This window comes from Chionomys nivalis, chromosome 7 (assembly GCF_950005125.1).
Source record: "Chionomys nivalis chromosome 7, mChiNiv1.1, whole genome shotgun sequence".
NCBI classification, from domain to species: domain Eukaryota; kingdom Metazoa; phylum Chordata; class Mammalia; order Rodentia; family Cricetidae; genus Chionomys; species Chionomys nivalis.
In genome coordinates, this window is record NC_080092.1 from 14,055,920 (window position 1) to 14,071,953 (window position 16,034).

Sequence of the window (16,034 nt, forward strand, 5' to 3'; positions counted from 1 at the left end):
TGAAGCAGGAGGCAGGAGAAGGCTGGGATTTACAGCAGATGTAACATATCTAGGCAGGACACTTTCCAGCCTCCTGATCCATTGGTTTCAACTCAAATAACATATTGAAGGTTCCTGGCCTCAGTAAAGCAAATTCTCCCTCCTTTGGCTCCCAGCATCCCTTGGGTAGGGAAGAGAAAGAGGGCACCCTATCCTCAGGAAAGAAAGGACCCATTCGTGCCTTTTTATAAATGGTCAGTATTCCTGCCAGGTGTGGGCTACATCATACCACTCTATGGCTCCACCATGGCCATACATAGTGTCACATATTTGAAAGGATACCCTTGGGCCAGTCAAACTACAGCCTTGACCCCACATCCCTGACTCCTTAAGATGGACAGAGTAGTGCCTACCAAGACCCTAAACCGCTGCTCCCAACCTGGTCCACCCTAGTCACAGACGCCTCTGATGGAGTTCTCCATCCCTTGTAAGGTTCATCCTTTCTTACTGTCTCCACCCTGATGAAAACCTGTCCTTTTCCAGAGCTTTGGTGAAATGCCCCATCTCCAAGACCAAGCCCTGAGGTAGGTAGCCACCAGACCAAGGCAGGTTTCTTGCTTGGCAGGCATCTGAGGTTTCAGGCTGCCCCCACGGCAGGCTATCCCAAGTCACAGCCTGAGAGCTGCGTTGACTTGGTCGTGCGGGAACCCGTGCTCACACGGTTAACCTTGGCAGGAGGGGCCGGCAAGGGGCGGGGCGTCTCCTCTCGGACAACCGGACAACCGCCATGGCCAAGGTTGCGGGCTGCACACCCCACGGCCGGTCCTCCCGCATGCAGAGGCCACATCTCAGCAAGGTGCGTCCGTGACCTGTGGGCATAAGGTTTGGCAGGAGGGGGTCGTGGAACGCGGCAGGAGAGGTGGGTGAAGAGCACTGGGGAGACCCGGGAAAGCACTGGGAGTTCAGAATGACATCACTGGGTGACTCTGGTCCTGGCCTTTGCTGCTTCAGTTTGTTATCCCCGCGCGGTGGCCTGGGGATCCTGAGTTGTTCCCCCCACCTCCCGCGCTCGCTCTCAGATGGAGCGGGTGATCGTGAGTATGCAGGACCCTGACCAGGGCGTGAAGATGCGGAGCCAGCGCCTTTTGATCACCGCCATTCCCCACGCGGTAGCGGGTGAGGCTCGTGGACACCCTGGGGGAGCAGGGCGCCCGCGGTCTCCGCCCACTTCGCCTCTCCCGTGCAGGCAGAGATGTCGTGGAATGGCTGGTTCAGAAGTTCTGCATCTCCGAGGAGGGTGAGAGTCAAGGCACACCGCGAATAGGGGAGTGTGGAGGGGGAGGCTGGCGGAGCGCTTAGTTTTCGTTCTCTTCAGAGGCCCTGCACCTGGGCACACTCCTGGCGCAGCATGGCTACATCTACCCACTGCGTGAGTCCCGAGACTTGACGCTCCGGCCCGATGAGACGCCCTACAGGTTCCAGGTCAGGCCCAGGGTAGCAGGGTGCACCGCCACCAGGGGAGGTGTGGGACTTACTGAGGTTGGAGCGGGGACGTTGAGACATACTAGACAGGACCCGCACCCTCCCCCAAAAGATCTGGACAGAAGCAAGTCAAGGGAGCTGCAACTTTCTAGGGCTGCAGCAGCCGTGCAAAGGGCAATGTGCGGAGCTTTCAGCTGGAGTCCAGCAGCAGGTCCTAGTCTTGAAAGATAATCTGCTGATGTTAGGGGCCCTCCCTCTATGTGTGAGTCCAGGCCACCCCACGCTCAGACCGTGACCACATCCTTGGGTTATCAGGCTCCACTTCTTCCCCAGTCAGCTGGGGAGGTGTTCAGAGTCACGGAAGCGGTCCCTTTACAAGACCCCAAGGAACAAAGTGGCCTCAGTTCCAGGTAGAAAAAATGGGTAGTGGTCAGCGGGAGCTTCCAGATCAGGATGCACCCTCTGAGGGCCATAGCTAGGAACCCTAAGGTAGTAGGGAGTAACTGGAAGAGAGATGAAAAGGTCTTGGACATCATTTTCCCTGCACAACACAAGACACCCTACTTCTGGACAAGCACTCTGTGGCCAGCTGCTGAGCTGGACTATGGTGAGTGGGATGGCTAGAAATCCAGTCTGGGAACTGGGTATCAGGGCAGTGCCATAGGGGATAGACCCTGATGGCTCCTGTGCACTATGTCCCTATCCTTCCAGCCATCTACCTGGCTAAGAAGAACATCCAAAAACAAGGGGCCCTGGTGGACTACGAGAAGGTGGGACCTCCAGAAGACTAAGGACTTCCAGCACAGACTCATCCCTTGAGCCCACAGCATACAGCCAAGGCCACTAGACAATGCACCTCTACTCAGCCCCTGCTGACTCACTGGAAAGCCCTCATTCCTCTAGGGGAGGCTTAAGGTTCCCAGAAGGGAAGGCAGCCCCAGTTTAGAATTCCCATGGGGTGAGCTGGTTTCTGTACCAGGTGGACAGACAGACACACACACACCATTACACTAAATCCCTGCAGTGCCCCTGGGAGCTGGGGTCTATGTTCCAGAGCTAGGCCTGGGTGTGGGTTACCCACTTTACCCACTGAATACCCTGCTGCCCTCCAGGAACATTATGCCCAGCTGCACAAGAAGATCAACCATGCATGGGATCTAGTAGTGATGCAGGCTCGAGAGCAGTTGCGGTGAGACACCAAACCACAGCTAGTGGGACACTGAGCTCAGAATGTTCAGGATGGCGAGCTGGGCACTGGCAGCCCTGGGGCTATGTGTGGGAATCCGCTTCCTTTCACCTCTCCCAGGGCAGCAAAGCAGCGCCGGAAGGGAGACAGGCTGGTCATTTCGTGTCAGGAGCAGACATACTGGCTGGTGAACAGGCCCCCTGTGAGTCCTCAGGTGATGAGGGCAGAGTTCTCCTGGTTGTCAAAAAGGGTCTGTGTATGTTGCTAAAAGGTTCTCTCAAAACTGCCTACTTAGGGATGTGGTGTATTTCAGGGTCTGGGCAATGACAGGCAGTTTGTTGCTTCTTGGTTGAGAATATATAGGTGACATGGTTAGGCCTGAGGTTGCCTCTTGTCCGGACCACAGAACAAATCAGCTTCACTAGTGTATGGGAGACACACAAGCACTAACGCGGGACCAGGTGGGGCTGAGCCCAGCTACAGCAGAGGGACTGGGTTTCGGGTGGCAGTGCCTGGGAATCTGAGGTCCTAGCACATGGTTTGAGGTCTGCCTACTATCTGAGGGGATGACCCTGAGTCAGGGTGGGTAGAGAGATGGGATTCAAAACCATGTCTGGACCCAGTTTCCACACGAAAGAATAAAGGGTGTTGAAGACTGTCAGGAGTAGGAGGCTTAGCACCCCATCTCATCCTTCTGCAGCCTGGGGCACTAAACATTCTGGAGCAGGGTCCTGAGAGGGGCTCTTACAACTCCAGCCGAGTACAGATGGTAAGAGCCTCATATTCAGCCCCAGCACTCCCACTCCCTGCTGCTTTAACGCTAACACACGCCCTTCCACTTAACCCACTTCAGAGATCATTGCTCTGCTCATCCATCTGTTTATCCTTTGATCCACCCCAAATGGACCTGATGCGGCAATGCCAAGGTCCCTATTTCTCGCTGTGCCTGGTCTCAGTGCCGCCTGCGCTCCACCTCAGGCTCCCTTAGTAACTTTGTCCTTCTCCTTTCTCCCACCTGCTGCCTGGGTGCAAGTAAGTGGTGGTCCCGGGGGAGGGGGCGGGGGAGGCTCTTCCCCCAGGCTGAAACAGCATCAGGGTTCCCAGGGAGGTGAAAGGATGATAGGCAAGGCTATGTTGGGGGACCTGGGTCCCCAGGTACCTCCCTCCAAAGCCTCTGGTAACATCCAACCTGGAGGAGGTGGGGCTCAGCATAGACAGGTCCTAACAATGCTGCAACAGCAGGCAGAGAGGCGTCAGTCACCCCCACCTAAACCACATTCTAGAGCAGATCCTGTTTTTCACAGCACCTGGCTAACTCAGCCCCTAACCTTTTTCCATATAAAAGCAGAGAGACTAGGATGAATGTTGGAAGCCAGGGGCTCATCCACCCCAGCCCAGGGCCCAGTGTGGCTAAGCAGTTGGGAATAGTTGGCCAGTCTATTGCATGGCTCCTGCAGTCAGCCATACAGAGCTACCTAGAAGTGTCGTGACTTAGTTAAACCCAGCTCCCCTGAGAAAGATTTCTCAGTATACATGTTTTCAGGAAGACTTTAAAGGCCAGGCATGGAGCCGGGCGGTGGTGGCACACGCCTTTAATCCCAGCACTCGGGAGGCAGAGGCAGGCGGATCTCTGTGAGTTCGAGACCAGCTTGGTCTACAAGAGCTAGTTCCAGGACAGGCCCCTAAAACCACAGAGAAACCCTGTCTCGAAAAACCAAAAAATAAATAAACAAACAAACAAACAAACAAATAAATAAATAAAGGCCAGGCATGGTGGTATGTGCTGTTACTTTCAGCACTTGAGAAGCAGAGGCAGGTGGATCTCTGTGAGTTCAAGGGCAGCCTGGTCTATGGAAAGAGACGTTGTCTCAAAACAAACAGCCAGGCACGATGGCTCATGTCTTTAGTCCTTGCACTTGGGAGGCAGAGGCAGGTAGATATCTATGTTCAAGGCCAGCCTGGTCTACAAAGGGAGTTCCAGGGCAGTCGAGCCAGCCAGGTCTATTACACAGAGAAATCCTGTCTTGAAAAAAAAAAAAAAAAAACCAACCAACCAGGGGGCTGGAGAGATGGCTCAGAGGTTAAGAGCACTGACTGCTCTTCCGGAGGTCCTGAGTTCAATTCCCAGCAACCACATGGTGGCTCACAACCACCTGTAATGAGATCTGGTGCCCTCTTCTGGTGTGCAGGCATGGAGGCTGAACACTGTGTACATAATAAACAAATCTTAAAAAAAAAAAAACCAAAACAAACAACAAACAAAGCATGATGGCAGACACCTCGAATCATCCTGCTTGGGAGGTGAAGGCAGAAGGACCAGAAGTATAAGGGCATCCTCAACCACATCGTGAGTTCAAGGCCAGCATGAACCAAAGAAAACCCTGTTGCAACAACAAAAATACCTCAAGTCATCAGAAAGTATGACAGCTTACTAACAAGCGAAGGCTTTCTAGGTAGCTGGGCTTAGGGTTTGCTAGAGCATCTTCAGAGTCTCTAGATGAAGGCTGTCAGAGGCTAGGAGGAGGGGACTCCGAAAGTTGGGGGCAGTTCTGAGCCACTCTTTGCTGCATCCTGGCGGGGCAGTCTCAGCCCTGGTTGGTGGCATAGGAGGATTCCTGAACCCCAGAAGGCTGCCTTGTAACTCAAGCCTCCCCTGTCTTCCAGACCTAGAGCTCGGATTTCTATAAGTGTGAGGTAGGCCCTAGAAACTTGGGGGGTAGGGACGCCCCTCCCCTACCACGGGTCCTGACTCAGCTCTGGTGTCTTAGATCAAGCGCTTCAGGAAGGCACTGGGCAGGAACCGGGTGAAGTCTTCTGTCTGCCTAGAGGCGTGAGTGAGGGGCAGCAAGTGACCCTCCCAACCCAGACCCTTTGTAGAGCTCCTTGGTCCTAAGGCCATCCTGCACCGGTCCCTGGAACCCCCAGGTACCTGAAGTTCAGCAGCCAGCATGGCCCGCATGATCCCATCTTGTCAGGATGCCTGCCCAGCAACCCTTGGATCACAGACGATGTCACCTACTGGGCCATAAATGCGCCCAAGTAAGCCCTGGATGTTCGGGTAGTCAATCACTCCCAGACTGTTAGCAGGATCAGCAGCCCACTCTCTCTTGCTCTCCCCTCTCCCCTCCCAGGGTGGCTGCCCCCACAAAGCTCCGTGTGGAGCGATGGAGCTTCAGCTTCCGGGAGCTCCTGGATGACCCCGTGGGGCGTGGCCACTTCATGGACTTTCTCCAGAAGGAGTTCAGCGGTGAGGAGCTTACCTTCCTGCTATAGGCACCCTCGAGGGAGGGAGGCCACTGCCTGGTACCCTGCCCCAGGCTTTCTCTAGCCTTCTCAGTGGGAGCCCTAACCCTGATTGCTGCCCTGTCCTCAGCGGAAAACCTCAGCTTCTGGGAGGCTTGTGAGGAGCTGCGCTTTGGCGGGCAGGCCCAGGTCCCTGCCCTGGTGGATGCTGTCTACCAGTAAGTGTGTGGGAGGGGAAGCCATCGCTCAGGCCCAGCATGGGCCTGCTCTGTGCCTTCTGTGTCCCAGGCAGTTCCTGGCCCCTGGAGCTGCCCGCTGGGTCAACATTGACAGCCGGACAATGGAGTGGACCCTGGAGGGGATGCGCCAGCCACACCGCTATGTCCTCGATGCAGCCCAGCTGCATATCTACATGCTCATGAAGAAGGTGGGCACATCCTGGTGTCGCTGCCGCCACAACCCTGCCTACTTTGCTTTCAGTTCTGTTGGCTTCATAAGGAGCGAGCACAGCCTGTGCCGCTCACTGCCCTGGTTTCAGTAAACCAGTGTGGTGGCGTTCAGACCCCACCATTGCCTGCTGTCTTTTGACTCAGCTGTCCGTTCCCCACCCCACCCGTTTGTGTACTCTCTGGTCTTCTAGTGGTATAGATGGAGTCAAAGCTCGATTCTTTACAGTACTGATCAGTTTTAAAACAATTACCTGGGTCCTTAGTATGTGTTCAGAGGGGTTAGCAAGTTTTTTAGTTAGTTTGAGTCAGGGTCTCACTCTATAATCTCTAACTATGTATAAATGTCCAGCTTGCCTTTGACTTGTAGGCGAGCCTCCTGCCTCAGCCTCCTGATGCCGTTTAATACTATAATAAATAAATAGATTTCTTAGGGCATGGTGTCGCAAACCTTTAATCCTGGTACTAGGGAATCAGAGGCAGGTGGATCTCTGTAAATTCAAGGCCAGCCTGATCTACATAGTGAGATCCTGACTCAAAAACAAAAACAAAAACACATGGATTTCAACATATTTAATAAGTTTCAACCTATAACAATTGATTATCATTGATTATCATCGTTGTCATTAGAGCCAGTCTCCTGTAGTTCAGACTGGCCTTGAATTTGCTATGGATGACTCTGAACTCCTGACCCTTCTGTCTCCAGACTGCTAAGATTTCAGGCAGGCATCCATCATCGTACCATTAAAAAAACATTGTTTTCTCAAAAAACAAAACAAGCAAACAAACAAAAACTAAAAAACAAACAACAAAAAATCTAGACATGGCCGGGCGGTGGTGGCGCACGCCTTTAATCCCAGCACTCGGGAGGCAGAGGCAGGCAGATCTCTACGAGTTCGAGGCCAGCCTGGTCTACAAGAGCTAGTTCCAGGACAGGCTCCAAAGCCACAGAGAAACCCTGTCTCGAAAAACCAAAAAAAAAAAAAAAAAATCTAGACATGGTGGTGCACAGCTTTAATCCCAGCACTTGGGAGGCAGAGGCAGGTGGATCTCTGAATTTGGGGCCAGCCTGGTCTATAGCGTGAATTCCAGGGCAGTCAGGGCTACACAGAGAGACCCTGATTTGTGAGTTCTCCCACTTGGACTCAAGCTGACACTCTTGGCCTGGTCATCTTAATGATCATTCAGTGACTCTCCCCTCTCAGCCCTTGTTGGCCTCCTGCTCTCTGGTGTGTGTGTGTGTTTTGAGATGTGTGGGGTTTTTTTGTTTTTGTTTTTGAGACAGGGTCTCTCTATGTAGCTCTGGCTGTCTTGGAACTCACTATGGAGACTAGGCTGGCCTTGAACTCAGAGATCCACCTGCCTCTGTGTCCTGAGTGCTAATGGCATGCACCACCACACCTGGCCTTAGTGTGGGTTTTTGTAGGTTTTCTCTATTTTTCTAGTGCTCTGCCCTTTAAAGGACAATTCTTTCTTTATAGTCTCACTGTGTAGCCCAGGCTATCCATGAACTCATGCTCCTCCTCCCTTTGCCTCCCAAGGGTTGGGATTACAGGTGTGAGCCATCAAGCCTGGCTCCGCTGTGCAGTTAAAAGCCAACAAACATTCTTGCCCTGCCTCTACAGAGAGGTGGGAGCACTCTGGCTCCTCATCCCTGGCTGGAGATACTGGTTCATCCCTCCATGTGTGAATACGGTGCCTCTTGCCCATGTTTCGCAGTCTGGTGGCCCCACCAGATGGATGACAGGTCTCTCTAGGACTTTTTCTGGGCTAGTACTGGATGGTTGCCCCCACCCCCAGCACCCTGTCCTGCATGGCCTATGAGCAAGAAGATGGCTGGCCCCAGAAATGCCTGACTGGACCTGGCTAGGAAGTGGAAGAGTCAGACAGGATGCTGTCTCCTGCAGGACTCCTACCCGAGGTTCCTGAAGTCTGACATATACAAGGGCCTGCTGGAGGAAGCTGTGATTCCGCTGGAGACGAAGCGCCGGTGAGCCATGCCACCACCCAAACCCACCGAGCGTGGAGGACCCTGCAGAAAGACAACCCGGGTCCTCAGCACTTTCTTATCCTCAGGGCATTCCCATTCTTGCGGAAACCTCTGCACTCAAGCCCCAGCCCTGTTCTTCAATCTACCCCTGAGGAGCCTGCGGCGACCAGCGCCCCTGCAGGTGGCAACGGGGAGCAGTAATTGGATCTTGCCAGTCACCTCACTTTACCATCACCTGCCTGACACCCTGTGGGGTCATCCTCTCCTGGACACTGGGCCCCTAGCACTGGTATCGCCCTGTATAGAGAGCCCAGCCTGGCTATAAGGTCCTTGGGCCTCCACTAAGGAAATCCTCCCCTGCCTAGAAGGGACTGGTCCAGCCACTGAATCCTAGTGAAGAGATTTCATCGGCTGAGCCTTATCAGGACAAGACTTGTTCCTAGAAGGTAATTCTCAGAGTTCCTGGTATTCTGTCATCTTAAGTTCAAGACTTCTCTTCTCTAGAATGTCAAGTTAGTGACCCATGAAGAGATACTGGTCTCCCTCCGGCTATGCCATCCTATTCAGGAGGGCTCCACCACTGTGTGGGTTCCTTGTTCTGCTGGAGCTTCTTAGTAGACGGTATCTGCAAGTACCACATTCACCACTGTACATGGCTTCTCTTCCACCCGTCTTACCAGATCTGTAGAAAGGCAACTCCATGCTGCTGTCCTGGTTGTGATGCTCCCAGAACCCCTAGGGAAGGTCTTTGCCAAGGAACAGTCTCCCTCTCCAGGCTGTCCCAAGCTGCTAGCATTGCCATCCCTGCCCCAGAGCTAGAAACAGATGCCTCCTTCTGCCATGCAGCTCCCACCAGGGTTGTCCCCCAGTCTCTGCTCACAACTCATTTCTACAGAAATAAAAGATTCAAGCCCTTGCATGTGATGTGTGGTATCTGTAGGGTAAGCATGTCGTATATTGGTGTGTGTGAAGAGCGGGGAGTGGGGGGAGATCAAGGGTGTGGTTCTGGTATAAAAAGCAGCCACTACAGGTCTGGCAGGATGATTCAGCAGGTAAAGGTGCTTGCTGTCAAGCCTGATGACCCGAGTTCAATCCCCAGGATCTACGTGGTAGAGAGAACTGATTCCCAGGCCATCTTATCTCTACCGTGGAGGGTGCCCATCATGCTTGGGCTGCTGAGTGGCCCAGTCCCCTCAGGCTTCGGTGGTCTCAATCTGCAGCCCTGAGGCCCTTGGTCGCGTGAGTGCAAGAGAAAGCCAGAAACTTGTCAAAGAAGGTGTGAACAGATAGGATGCTGCCATCTGTCCAGTGTCCCCTAGGGCAGGTGTGCCCAGCTGCAGGAGACACAACCCAAAGCAAGCCCAGGGACCCTAAGAAACCTTGAGCGGGCTAGAGGGGAAACTACCTGGTCCCTTAATGATCATAAATAGGCCAATCAACAGCCACTAGGTGGCCTTCAGGGAGCAGGGTAGAGAGCACAACCCAGCCTGACTGGTGTCTGCCCTTTGACCCTGCACCTTATCCTGTGCAGTGGAGAGCCTGGCTCCTGAAATCTGGAGGTACACCCTTCTCCCCCATCGCCATTTCTTCTCTGAGTGATATGTGTGCTGAGTTACCTTTACTTCTCAGGGTGGAGGGACCCACTTCCTGCCTTGGAAACACCTATCCATCACCCTCAGCCCTCGTGTTGACACCTCAGGCTTTTGTGCATGTGCACACTTAAGATTTTTGAACATGTGCAGTTATGAGAACAAGTTTATGTTTAGCAAACTCCAAGGTTCTCAGAAGAACTGATACTCTCAGGTCAAGCCCTGAAACCCTTCCAGGTTCTCCTGTGTAGTGACAGCCAGAGCTGACCTGATCTTCCATTTCATTACACTGCATAGCAGAACACAGAGGACGCGATGCTAGGGTAGGGGTGCCTGCCGAGACAGCGGGAGCTGCTGTCCTGGTGACCATCCTAGAAGCTGTGCAGACTACAGGCTTGTTCCTATTGGGCAGGCCTGTGGAGAGCTCTCATTTTAACTGCCCTCTTAACCTTGGCTCCAAGACCTGGCAATTCCTGGTAATGACTTAGAATAATCCCTTTGTGTATTGCAAGCCGAGAGACATCCAGACAGACTGCAGGCTCACAATGAGCTCCTGGGGCTTTCCCCCATCAGTGCAAATCATTTATTATGTTGTTTTCCATGGTGGCTAGGGTCATGGGACTGCTTTGGCTACAGAGCTAGGGATCTGGTCTGAGCAGAGCTGTTCTGTTGCCCTTGGGCCTCAGGAGCAACAAGGCACAAGGTGAGACCTGTATCAGGTAAGCACCAGAGAGCAAGAAAAGGGACACGCCTGTGCAGACAGCAGGTCCAGTGTACTGAGGAAGAGACAGACTCAACGTGTATTCCAGAGGTCCCTCAAGTGCACCCACAGGCTCCAGTCCAGACCCCTTCTGCTGGGAAAACTCTTGCTGCTCAGGAGACATGCTCCTTTCTGCTTTGGGAAAGCAGCTCAGAGACTCAGGTTCTAGCAGCCCTGAAGCCGCCCAGGGCCTACCACCCTCTGAGCTCTGTGACGCCTGAGAGACAGTGCAGACAAGGGGAGAGCCAGGCTGGAAGGAGAGGGACGGACAGACACCACAGGCAGGGGCACCCCACAGCAGTGGCTTTTTCAGTGGAGTGTGAGAGGGTGCAGAGGCACTAAGTGGGGGGCTTCCTGAAGGGCTGGCTCGGCCCATATTGGCCCAGAGACCACAGGGAGGCCTACTGGCCTTGACCAGATCACATGAGTCACACAGTGAGACCTCTGAGGGAGGACATGGCATAGGCAGGAGACTGGAGGTGCCCCCAACATCCTTGGATAGAGCTGGTAAGGCCATAGTTCTCAGAAGGCCAGAATGACCAGGGCATGCAGTGAGGTCAGCATGGAGGCTGAGGGTAGGCCAACTTTCCCAGGAGGCTTTGTTTTCACAGTTGGAGTCTCCACCTGCTCCAGCCGCCACCACCTACACCTCACTTCGGTACCGCAGGCGGGAGAAGCGGTCGCGGATAGCCTGGTCGCTGTCTGAGGTGCCACCGCCAAGGTGGACCACTCTGCTGCCAGGAACGAGGTCTTGGACTTTGTGTTTGGTCACAGAGACCAGGCCAGGCATGTCTGAGCTTGCTGGGCCTGTCAGGAGCACGTAGGCAGCATGGCGACTTGGCTCGAACAGGATGGCTGTGGGGGACAGTCAGTGGTGCTCATGACTGGCCAGAGCAAACTAGCACAGGGAAGGCCCGGACCCAGTGCCCGAGCCCATGCTTACCATCAAAGGCCACGATGTTGGCAGTCACGTTGGCTAGCTCCAGCAGGATGCCAGGCAGGGTAGGGTGGAACATGTATAGGCTGTGCTGCATGTCTTGGGGACCCTGAAGTGAGAACACAGTGCGCCTGACCTGCCGCACCCAGACCACCGTCATGTCTAAGTGTGCAGCCCTCAAGTTACCTTCAAAAGCGGTTATCCATGTGTTATCCTTGTTTAGACTATGTCTACCAGGGTCCCCCAGAAAGCCACTTCCTGTTCTGTGAATATCTGCTAGCCCCTGCTTCCCCACCTGGTCCTGATCCTTCCTGGTGTTCATAAGCACCTCACCTGCCCTCCCAATTATAGGTCCACCCCATCTCCAAGATCCTTCTCCTGTAGCCCCAGGCACATCATGATACCTCCTCCTTGGCCTGGACCCCCTTTCTACAGGTCTGCTGCTCAGGCAGTAGACTTCTGGTGGTCCAGTCCCTGGCAGCTTCCAGGGGGATCTGGCACCAGATCCCAACAAGGAGTATTCCCCGGACATATGACCCTGTACCATCTCATCGGCGCTGACAAGCTCATGGAGGCCCCAGAAGAAGAAGGCTGAGCGATGGTCTGCTGTCATGAGGCTTGTGGATGGTGGGCCCCCAGGTAGGCTTGGGAGGTGCTGGCTCCACAGCGTAGACCCCGTACTGAGGTCCAGAAGTAGGATCTGGGGAGGGAGGGACACTACTGGCAGACAGCCCCAGCTTGCTCAGCCGTGCCGGCCACACAGGCTGCTCTCTGAATCCCTCCCCATCTGAGGGCAGCGGCCTGGGGCTCAGCACTGTCTGCTTTCACAGTTTGTCATCAGCGGTTGACAAGGTAGACGCCCAACCCACACAGGAAGCCCAGCCTACCTGTCTATCAATACTGGTTCCATTTTCAATGACCACAGCCAAAGTGTCTGGTTTGTAGTGGCCAAGGATGGGTTTTCTGGAAGGATTAAGGAAGAAGACCTCACAGAAGGTCTTGGTACAGGAATCTGAGATGAAATTTCCATGGCCGCAGCTCCTGGGCTGGATGGGGCTACCCACATCTAGGCCCGGGATGAGGGGCTACCCACATCTAGGCCCGGGATGAGGAGCTAGTACTTGTGACCAGCAGCTTCAGAAGCCCCTCCAGTGACAAAGGACAGATCCGAGGACAGCAAGGAGGCCTCTAACAGAATCACATGGGCCTTCCAGTCCACTGTCCACCCCCCCGCCAGTCAGCAGGACACGCTGAGGTCCTGAGCAGGCGTGCACCCCTACCCACACTCAGCAGCAACTGCACATACCTCAGAACCTGAGTTGCACCGAGGGTCCACTTGGGCATCAGGTCTTGTCCATCCAGCAGCATACAGGCCTCAGAGCTCACAAGGAGCACGTCCTGGCCAGATTTCCCTGGGACATTCATCAGGTAGCGAACTGCTCCAGAGCTAGACGAGGAGAGTAGAGGTGGTGAGGGGAGCATATGGGTCCTGTCTCACCAAGACAGGCCTGTTGGGATACTTCCCTCAGGCCCCCATGGTATATCTCAATGTTTCTCAGTTCCCTAGCTTGGAAGTATAAATGAGATGCTGTTTGTGGAACAAGGATTATCTCCTCATTCAATATTTTTCTCTACTATGGGGGATGAAAACTAGCCAAGCACACTACCACAGAGCCACCCCAGCCTTCTCAATTTTTACTCTGCTTTTGCTTGCCCGTTTTTCAGTTCCAAAGACATGGCGGCCTAACAGTACTTCAAGGCTCTAGTTTGGTTGTCCTGTGCTCCACACAAGGTTGTCCCTAACTGAGACCTGTATGTCAGACAAACCTGGGCAGAAGCCTCCGGTGGGCGGAGCTATTGAGCATGTTCTCCCAGTAGGGGTCTTCCTTAAACTGGCCATCTCTCCCAGTGACTCTCTCATAGAGACCCTTCACAGAGACGCCGCAGAGAGCACTTGCTGTTCAAAACACAGAAGGACACAGTCACCATGGGGACCAGGTGCATCCTCCGGAACCACACCCAGTCTAGCCCTTGGGCTTCCTGATTGTTGCTTGTCAGCTGTCACCAATTTACATGCTTCTTTATCTAGCCCGGAACCCAGTGTTCTGTCCAGCATCACTCCAGGAGAAAAGCCCATCCCAAGAATGTGGCATCCAACATACCACAGGGCAGGAGAATATAGTGAGCGCCCGTTCTGGTCACATGGAGGAGGGCGCCACCATCTCCATCCACACCCAGGCTGTCTCTGTGGCCAATCTGGTACCCGGTGCTGCCTGAATAGATAGCCCCGCTGACCTGGAGTAACAAAGAGCAGAAGGGAAGAGGGAGAACCTGCTCCATGGGAAGGCAGGGGAGCTTTAGGGAGTTGCAGAGAAGGTGGTCAACACTCTTTGGGTCTGGGGGAAAAGTACTTTGAGGAGAGTGACCAACAGGGAGCATGTGTGACTGTGCTGCACAGCCTGCTGGGAAGCATGGGAACTGTAGGTCATGGGAGCTGAAGGCTCACGCCAACCCATACATAAGCCATGTGCATTCTGCTACCCATAGGGAAGCCAGCAAGTTCCTGTAGAGATGGAGCCTCCCAGGATGCTGCATGTGTGGACCCCAGGATGCTGCATGTGTGGACCTTGGATGCTGCATGTGTGGACCTCAGGATGCTGCATGTGTGGATCCCAGAATGCTGCATGTGTGGACCTCAGGATGCTGCATGTGTGGATCCCAGAATGCTGCATGTGTGGACCTCAGGATGCTACATGTGTGGACCCCAGGATGCTGCATGTGTGGACCTCAGAATACAGAACCCTGGGAGAATCCCCTGCTGGGTGGTCACAGAAATTCTCTCTAGGGAAAAGTGGAAGAGGAAGAAAAGGGAGTAAGTGGGCATGGGGTACTTGAGAACTATGCTTATCACCTCATGCCCCTCCCGAGCGAGGATCAGTAGGTCTGGGGCACCATCACCATCAACGTCGGGCACCTGGAGCAGGGGGCTCAATACAGAAGCATCCCCACCCAAATTGCTGGAGTGGCTCCACAGGGTTTCCCCTAAAACCAAACACACAGAGGCTCCAATCATCTTGACAAGCCAACGATAGACTTACATGAGGGCAGCCATCCTTGGCAGCCCACTTAGATACAGGAGTGTGTACAAGTGCTCTGAAATGTTGCAGAACAAGCACACACAGCTGAGGGAGAAGATACTAGATAGCCTCTTGAAAAGGCAGCTGGGTACCACGGCTCAGGCCTGTAATGTCAGCATTAGGAAGCTGACCCAGGAGGCTTGCTGCAAGTGAAAAGCCAGCCTGGGATACAGGTCAATCTGGACTACATAGTATGACCTTGCAAAAACTACAACATCACGGAGCAGGAGGATGGCTCAATGGTTAAAGCACTTGCTACACAAGTGTGATGGCCAGAGCTCACATAAAAGCGTGCCTTTCTTCTTCTGGCCCGTCACACTAAGGTTCGGAGACCTGCTCTAGGAGAGCGGCATCAGTAGGCTCAGGCCAGCCGCCAGGCCCCCAGGAGCCAAGGCTGACCACTGTCACCTCACGGCGGGGGACACTAGCTGTCGGTTAGCATCCACAGCAAGATGCAAACTGCTTGCAAAGACACAAGGACAACTCGGCAGAGCAGCTGAAAGAGTTGACACCACTGGCTTCCAAGTGGTCACACCCTCATTTGAAAGGTTCCTACCCATTCAGCAACCCCCAGGAGAGAGCCAGGGCTGACCTGTGAATAAGCTGACCGCAATGAAAGAACCTAGTCTTCCCACAAGGATACAGGCAGAAGACACCTCACTGTCCGACGTTAGTGGTACGGCACACTTTACAAGGGCGACATCTTGGGCCACAGGTCTCTCCCAGAGCACGCTGCCATTGGCTCCTGACACAGCAGCCACAAAGGCACAAGGAGTGGAAAAGCCTGGAGGGGAAAGGGGGCAGCCATTTGGTCAGCAGTGTTCTGCCACCTCCTGGCTCCCTTATTCTGTGTCTCAGCCATGTGACTGAGTCCATTTCCTTTACTTCCCCTTAGACCAGAGTCTCAGCAGGCACTGGGGTTGGCCCCAGGCAGTGAGGGAACTGAGAGCCTTATCAAGCCTATTCTATTAGAAAGAAAAAAGGAAGGGGTGGTTCCCTGAATCCCCTCCACTCATCTGCTCCAAAAGAGAAGGTGGTGTGGACAAAGAGCCTTCATCCCATGGGGCGGGGGCTCCTTGTTAAACGGAACAGGAATTACCTTCATCGGCACAGGATCTGGTGAAATTGTTACTGCTGTTGGTGTTTTTATAAAGAAAGAGAACGTCTTGGATCTTGTCCCTGTTTACGTCTCCCGTAGCCAGAAAGTCATACGGGACTGAAAAAGAAAGTCACAGACTATGCTCCGCGGGCCATGCCTGTCTTTGGGAAGGTCAAGTTGAATGCT

The 16,034-nt window shown here is 53.9% G+C and overlaps 2 protein-coding genes across 7 annotated transcripts in view; one reads left to right on the plus strand and one right to left on the minus strand.

Moving 5' to 3' along the window:
* The first annotated feature begins 740 nt into the window (after positions 1-740).
* Positions 741-9,200, plus strand: Rgs11 (regulator of G protein signaling 11). 6 transcript variants are annotated; one of them, XM_057776429.1, is made up of 17 exons: positions 741-835; positions 1,059-1,155; positions 1,226-1,276; positions 1,355-1,461; positions 2,017-2,068; positions 2,173-2,231; positions 2,574-2,650; positions 2,768-2,849; positions 3,348-3,416; positions 5,318-5,341; positions 5,416-5,477; positions 5,573-5,686; positions 5,779-5,894; positions 6,021-6,108; positions 6,179-6,317; positions 8,244-8,326; positions 8,413-8,636. In XM_057776429.1, exons 1-17 carry the CDS (start codon positions 767-769, stop codon positions 8,525-8,527), a joined length of 1,404 nt encoding a protein of 467 aa, XP_057632412.1. In that variant the 5' UTR covers positions 741-766; the 3' UTR covers positions 8,528-8,636. The 6 variants fall into 6 exon arrangements, 4 of the variants coding, with proteins under 4 accessions (XP_057632412.1, XP_057632409.1, XP_057632410.1 ...); XM_057776426.1 differs by lacking the exons at positions 2,017-2,068; positions 2,173-2,231 and having other exon boundaries at positions 787-835; positions 1,059-1,276; positions 1,355-1,408; positions 8,396-9,200; XM_057776427.1 differs by lacking the exons at positions 741-835; positions 2,017-2,068; positions 2,173-2,231 and having other exon boundaries at positions 886-1,155; positions 1,355-1,408; positions 8,396-9,200.
* A 1,271-nt stretch (positions 9,201-10,471) lies between these two features.
* Fam234a (family with sequence similarity 234 member A) overlaps positions 10,472-16,034 on the minus strand; it is a 28,698-nt gene continuing 23,135 nt past the window's right edge. Inside the window, exons 4-13 of the mRNA XM_057776647.1 lie at positions 15,849-15,965; positions 15,342-15,533; positions 14,524-14,654; positions 13,775-13,907; positions 13,440-13,569; positions 12,919-13,059; positions 12,500-12,575; positions 12,157-12,312; positions 11,619-11,721; positions 10,472-11,530 (exon numbers count right to left, since the gene is read on the minus strand). Coding sequence (XP_057632630.1) covers positions 11,319-11,530; positions 11,619-11,721; positions 12,157-12,312; positions 12,500-12,575; positions 12,919-13,059; positions 13,440-13,569; positions 13,775-13,907; positions 14,524-14,654; positions 15,342-15,533; positions 15,849-15,965 — 1,391 coding nt within the window. The 3' untranslated portion in view covers positions 10,472-11,318. The remainder of the gene's footprint in view (positions 11,531-11,618; positions 11,722-12,156; positions 12,313-12,499; positions 12,576-12,918; positions 13,060-13,439; positions 13,570-13,774; positions 13,908-14,523; positions 14,655-15,341; positions 15,534-15,848; positions 15,966-16,034) is intronic.